Genomic DNA, 6,547 nt, shown 5'->3' on the forward strand with positions numbered 1-6,547 from the left:
TAGTTCATTTTCTATTCCATGGTACTTAATGTAAATCTCATTTACATCAATCCTCCACTAAATATATCTTATACATCATACCGATTATATCATATATAATAAAAAAACCTCTTGTCAATCTGAACATTTCAAATCAACACCAAGAACTGATCCTCAACAGAATCCAAGCTACCAAGGGGACCTCATACACCTGTAGCTCCGAAGTTCCAACGGTACGTGAATAATTGACTAAACTCTTTAGTCACGGGATCCACCATCCATTAATTGCCAGGCACTCTACTAAAGACTGACAGCTGAACTCTCCTTACTACAGATATATTATGTGTCCATCTTAACTAACCAGCAATGCAACAACCCTTCACAGATCGCTCGTAAGTACAGCTGGGCCAATAATCGTTATGCCCCTGTAGTTACATATGTCTCCTTAAGTACCACTGATCCCTCTAATGAACATAAGTCATTGTCCTACTATAACTGAGTCTTCTCTTCCAAAGAGAAGCTATGGTCACTATGTTCAAGCCCCAGAATCAGTCCTTAAGGAAGCAATCTCTCTACTTATCCCTGCTTCGGGAAAGAAGTGAATTTCATCTTTTGGATTGAGTTCCCAGCTCCCAGATCAGACAAGTCCCCAAAAAGGTAGGCATGTTGAGTTGGAAATCTGGCCACTCTCACCCATACTAATCAAAGGACCACCCTCAAAGACAGGAGTTTTCAAAACACTTAAGATTGAGGTCGTGTCACCTATGGTCATTTAGGTGAGATGCAAATCTCTAGTATCAACGGCGTTATATACAGAGTCTAGTTATCTCGTGTTCCAGGTCTTATCAAACTCTTTGTATAGGACATCTCCGCTCCACGTCTCCACATGAATGGTTAGGATCTACTATCTGTAGTAGTTTACAATACTTGTAAACCTCTACAAAGTGGGCCGTATCCGTAATGTCACCAGGATCAGGTATCCCACCTTAATCCTTACACTACAGATCTATTTAGGTTATCACTTAAGATATGATCCACTTGTATATCACATATACATGCTTAAGTTCAAATAAGATAACCAAGGAGCTTTGTTTATTGGATTTGAGTAAATGCCAGAATTAAATAACACTTATTTTATTCATTGAACAATGTGTATCTTTACAAAACAACAAGACTCAGGAAGAATTAGGACATCAATCCCAACATGATCCACTTGTATATCTCATATACATTATTAAATCTGCATAAAATAACCATGGATCTTGGTTTATTAGATATGAGTAAATGCAAATAAAATAACACTTATATTATTATTATTAACAATGTGTATAAACTGTTTACAAAGTACGAGACTCCGAGAGAATTGGCCCGGCTGTACTTACGAGTGATTTGTGAAGGGTCATTGTATTGTTGATTGGTTATATCCAATGGACACAGAAATATATCTGTAGCGCGAAGTGTGCAACTATCGGTCTTTAGTAGAGTGTCCAGCAGTTAATGGATAGTGGATATCGTGATTAAAGAGTTTAGTAAGTTATTTACGTACCGTTGGAGCTTCAAGTTACAGGTCCATACCTTGGTAGCTTAATGGATTCATATTGAGAATCAGTTTTTAGGTTAACTTGAAGTGTTCAAATTAACGAGAGGGAATTTGATTATATATGATATAATTAAATTGCTTCAATGATATATGATATAATTGATTTGATGTATTAGATACATTAATTGGAGGAATTAATGTTAAATGTCAAAAAGGAGAAAAAGAACTATGGTTTATATACTGCATGAGATGTGATATTAAAACTACAAATTATGAATATATTATTTATTTGTAATTAAATCAATTATGGGATAATTGGTTTCAGTTTTTTCTCTTAATAACCAACTTAGTGGGAAACTGTGATCAGTTATGGTAACTGATAAATAAGATGAAAATCGGTTTTATTTTTTCATAGAGGCGACTGATAATCAAACGATACTCGTACACACAAAAGAAAAAAATTATACGATAGCTTGAGAGCATAAATGATCGTGCATTGAGTTTTTCTATATGATAGACACTCACTTCTAAATGATCGAGTACCCAGTCTATACGATAGACTCCAGTATTTTTCCACTTACTCGATCGTCTATATGATCTTTCAATTCCTCCTTCCCTCTACCAAATCCATATAGAGTCCAAAACTTCTGGATTCTCACATCGAGAATACGAAGGTAGCCTCGTGGTGGTGTCTGCTTGCTATTCAAGGGTTGAGTGTTATTCGTTCCTGCTCAAGGAGATTGCTGAGGCGTGACGTTTGTGCTGTTGAACGTTCATGTTGTTAGATCAAGGGAAACGAGAAGAAAAGTTCTTCAAGGTTATGTTCACTCGATCTTTAGTGTTAATTTTATGAAGCATGCTGTAATTTAAAGTTTATGCATAACTATTGTTGTGATTGTAAATGTGTAAGTTCTGTCACAATAGGGTTTGGAACGATCTTGCTTTTGCTCAATGGTTCTCTTTGAAAAGAGATCCTTCAGCGTTAGCAATGTGTTAAGGAATTTCATATGTTTTTCCTTGAGATGAATGCATTTTTATCACTAAGAATCCTAATTGTTCCAATCTTGAAGAGACAGTAACTTGTATTTCTATAAGTTATCAATCGTTTAGTAATTTTGTTACATAGATATTATATTCATCCAAGAGAAATATTAGAGTAGAGTTAACATATATTTATGTTTTATTTGAGAATTAGTTTGTATAGATTTATTTTATTCTCATAAATCTAATTGTGATTTAGGTGATTGCAAAGATACAGGTTACTTATCTAATTCATAAGAGAAATATCTTAAATATGTGACTTAGTACATGGAGAAGATTTTTTATATTATGGAAGTCTATCAAGCAAATTAAAACAACTATTATTTTAAATCATGCTAAAATCATGAGGATTTATGAGGCTAGGCAATGGTGTCCTTATATGAAGACAATAATGCATCATATGATGCCACTACCATTCAATTAATTTCTTAAAATGATGATTTGAAAGGCTTATTAACGAAGATGTTACCTACAACAACATTTGAAAAGTTAACACACAACATTTGAATGTAACAACTAAGAGATATCAAGTGATGTCTTTATGAGGATGAGCAAATGTGTTGTACTATTTTTCCCTTGACTATGGTTTTATCCCATTGTAGACATATATGGGGAGTGTTATAAATATTTGAATTATATATAGATGTCTATAAATTACATATCTACAAATATCTTCGTATTTTCTCCATATATTTATCTTTCATGTTTTGTAATCTCTATAAATAATGGTTACTGAGGTCTTTGAGACATACATTCACTCTCAACTCTCTTCTCCCTCAACTTGTTTTATAATAAAAATAACTATTTCATAGTATGAGGTTCATCTCCAAACCAATTAACAATGAGATGAGTTGCTCATCTATTTTATTAAGAGTATGAGGTCCATTGATTTTTTATTCATGTGGGATTCGCAACAATAACTAGGATTTATTTTATTTTATTTTTTTTCATATTGCAAGTTTGAAAACTTTTTATATTTTTAAAAGAAAGTACTTTTATAACTTATTAGAAGAATATTTTAGTTTTATAGAAGGTTGCATGTCAAAGATGCTCCCGTTTCACAAACCATTCCCAAGGACAAAAAATAAAAGTTGGCATTTGTTTTTTTTCTAAAAGAAATTGCATGTACAAGATGCGATTTACTTTTTTTTTATTTTCATTTTTTTTCAAATTAGAATTTAGATTTAGAGATATACACGATCTTTTAATTTTTTTCAAACCCTAAGTAGATCACATTTGAAGATTCGATCTTTTAATTTTTTTTCCTTAGAAAAAAGAAAACTAAAAGATCGCATGTGCTGAAGATGTGATCTTTTAATTTGTTTCAAAAAAGACAAAAGATTGCAACTGAATATACAATCTACAGCTTAAACATAAACTCTAATTTGAAAAAAAAAATTATTTTTTAAAATAAATGTTTTTTTCTTTGGGAGTGGTTTTTTTTTTCCTTGCGAACAATATTATTTTTTTAAAAAATGGGGCGGTATAAACTACGCAGAGTGAAAGGAAAAAAACCAAAATAGTGTTAGTGAAATAAAAAAAATAAATAACAAGTGATGATGCTTGTTGCTTGATATTCTCATTAATTAATTTCGATTCATTAACCTTGAGTCACTCTACTATAGATCTAGAGTTAACTCTTATATCTTGTTTGTCAAATTATGATCAACATGTGCATAGGTCTATGGCATAAATATGTACTATCAACCCCAGTGCTAAATTTTTTATTTTGCCACCTCACATCTATTAAAAAATTTAAATTAAAAATAGGTGAATCCAAAAGAAGCACCATGTTGAAGATCCTACATTAAAAACACAATAAGAGTTCACATTTTTTACAAGATAGATGGACTACTTTACTTGTCAATTAGTTTTAGATGTAATCTCTTATCGAGCTTTGTTCGTAATCTCATATTGAAAAGATAAAGAGACCATACAAATTTCGTCTTGTCGTTATAGAATTTTAAGTCCACATCCCTCGGTTTATTAATGAGGTACAACCATATTGTGGTGGCTTCGATTTAATAAAAAAAAAAAAATTCATGATCATCACATCGTATGAAGTAATTATGTAATGAGTAAGGCAAAGTTAAAGTCTTAGGTTTCTACAAGGCATCAAATTATTATGAGATGCGTTACATATATATAAGTCACAAACAAATTTAGTTTAGTTTGCAAATATAGATGGGGCTTGATTAGTTTGGATTAATATTATGATCTATCGTGTTTCATCATTTCGTTTTTTTTTTTTAATGAATTTTAGTCTATATTGAATGATCCGAGTAGATCAACTTTGTTCTATATATTTTTTTTAAAAAAAAATTGCTCTAAAATATATGTTTTATCATTTGAAATTAATATAATATTTGATTTTACACATGTAAATAGGCTTCCATATCATTAAAATTAATTTTAAAAATTAAAAGCATATTTCAGAGTATATATTATTTTAAACTTTGGAATCGTATGTATGTATATATATATATATATATATATGAAAGGTATAGAACAATGAAACTGTTAGTTGAATATATTAAACTGATATGTAGACCTCAAATGTGCAACTGTTTATTTTAATTAATGAAATTGTTTTATTGGAACACATGTCAAGAATTAAATAATTTATCCATTATTTCATATCAAGATAAAAATATATTTGACAAATAAAAAATGTCAAGAGTTAATCACATATGATACGTAATAAATATCAAGAATTAATCAACATGATATGTCACCAGTATGTGGAGTGTATTATATTTCTTGCACGAAAATTGTATCAAGAAATATTTGTCTTGACGTTTTTTCGAAATCAAGTTATCACATTATACTTGACCGTCAAATATACGACGTAAATGTCAAATATACTCTTTACTTAACATTGCACAAATGCCATATAACGTAATTTCTGTAATAGTGAATCCCAAATCCACCATTTTATCAATTTTAACTAATCTTGTAAATGAAAGTAAGGGTAGATCACACACACAATTGTGGTCAATATGGAACATTTCCTCAACTATGTTTGTTAGGTCAAGGGTCCTAAATAGAACTATTTTCCAATAGTATTATGACAAGTGGCCCCTCTTCTCAAACTATCTTCCTCAACTATGTTCGTGAAACAATGTTTCTATCTAAACTACTATATAAATCATAAACAAGCATGAGTTTTATATCAACAAACTTACAAATTATATTTTAAGAAAAAAACCTTGAACTTTTATAACTCTATATTTTTTTTAATTTCTTAAAAAAAAATGACAGATAACTCTCAAAAGATGAACTACCACATTGGAGAAGCTAAAGGCCAAGCTCAGATTCACTATATCGTCACCATTATTTTATTAAAGGGGTCATGCTTTAATTTTAATAGTTGATTTTATTTGTGGTATCATGCTAATTCCCCTTTAATTTTAATAGTTAGTTTTATTTGTAGTATTATGCTAATTTTATTATTTGTAATGGCTTAGTGATGATTGAATATACCTAATAGCCTTGTTAAAAAGTATTTAGTATTAGTTTTGTCATTCAAGATTAAAAATAATTGGAGACATATCAATTTGTATAATCATATAGGAGAAAGCAAACAATATGATGGACAAGGCAAGTCATGCAGCTCAATCAGCTAAAGAATCAATGCAAGAGGCAGGACAACAAATAAAGGCCAAAGCACAAAGTGTAGCTGATACTGTCAAGGATGCTACTGGAATCAACAAGTGAAGCATAATTCCATTTTCATTTTCTTCATTTTTTGGATTTTTCTCTAAATGGCTTTCGTTTTTGTTTTTTCTAAGGCTCTTTTGTCCAAGGAGATTATTTCCCTTTTGTATACGAAAAGAAAACCCGATTAAGGGATAATTAAATATAGTGCAACTAGTGCTATCGAAAATTTCACTTTTTATTAACAATTCAATGAATAGATGATCTATCTATTTGATTCATGTATAGGAATACATGTATTCATCATTTAAATGAATTTTGTTAGAATTA

The 6,547-nt window shown here is 30.4% G+C and overlaps 1 protein-coding gene across 1 annotated transcript; it reads left to right on the plus strand.

Moving 5' to 3' along the window:
• Positions 1 to 5,814: 5,814 nt before the first annotated feature.
• Positions 5,815 to 6,277, plus strand: LOC120068474 (stress-induced protein KIN2-like). Its single transcript, XM_039020259.1, has 2 exons — positions 5,815 to 5,886; positions 6,134 to 6,277. Exons 1-2 carry the CDS (start codon positions 5,815 to 5,817, stop codon positions 6,275 to 6,277), a joined length of 216 nt encoding a protein of 71 aa, XP_038876187.1.
• The last annotated feature ends 270 nt before the right edge of the window (positions 6,278 to 6,547 follow it).

This window comes from Benincasa hispida, chromosome 12 (genome assembly GCF_009727055.1).
Source record: "Benincasa hispida cultivar B227 chromosome 12, ASM972705v1, whole genome shotgun sequence".
Classification (NCBI taxonomy): Eukaryota; Viridiplantae; Streptophyta; class Magnoliopsida; order Cucurbitales; family Cucurbitaceae; genus Benincasa; species Benincasa hispida.

What these genes read in the sequence shown, in the direction of transcription:
- LOC120068474 (XM_039020259.1), top strand. Translation starts at nt 5,815, where the DNA reads ATGACAGATAACTCTCAAAAGATGAACTACCACATTGGAGAAGCTAAA. An exon ending in AAGCTCAGATTCACTATATC is followed by an intron (nt 5,887 to 6,133) that starts GTCACCATTATT and finishes ATAATCATATAG; the next exon opens with GAGAAAGCAAACAATATGAT.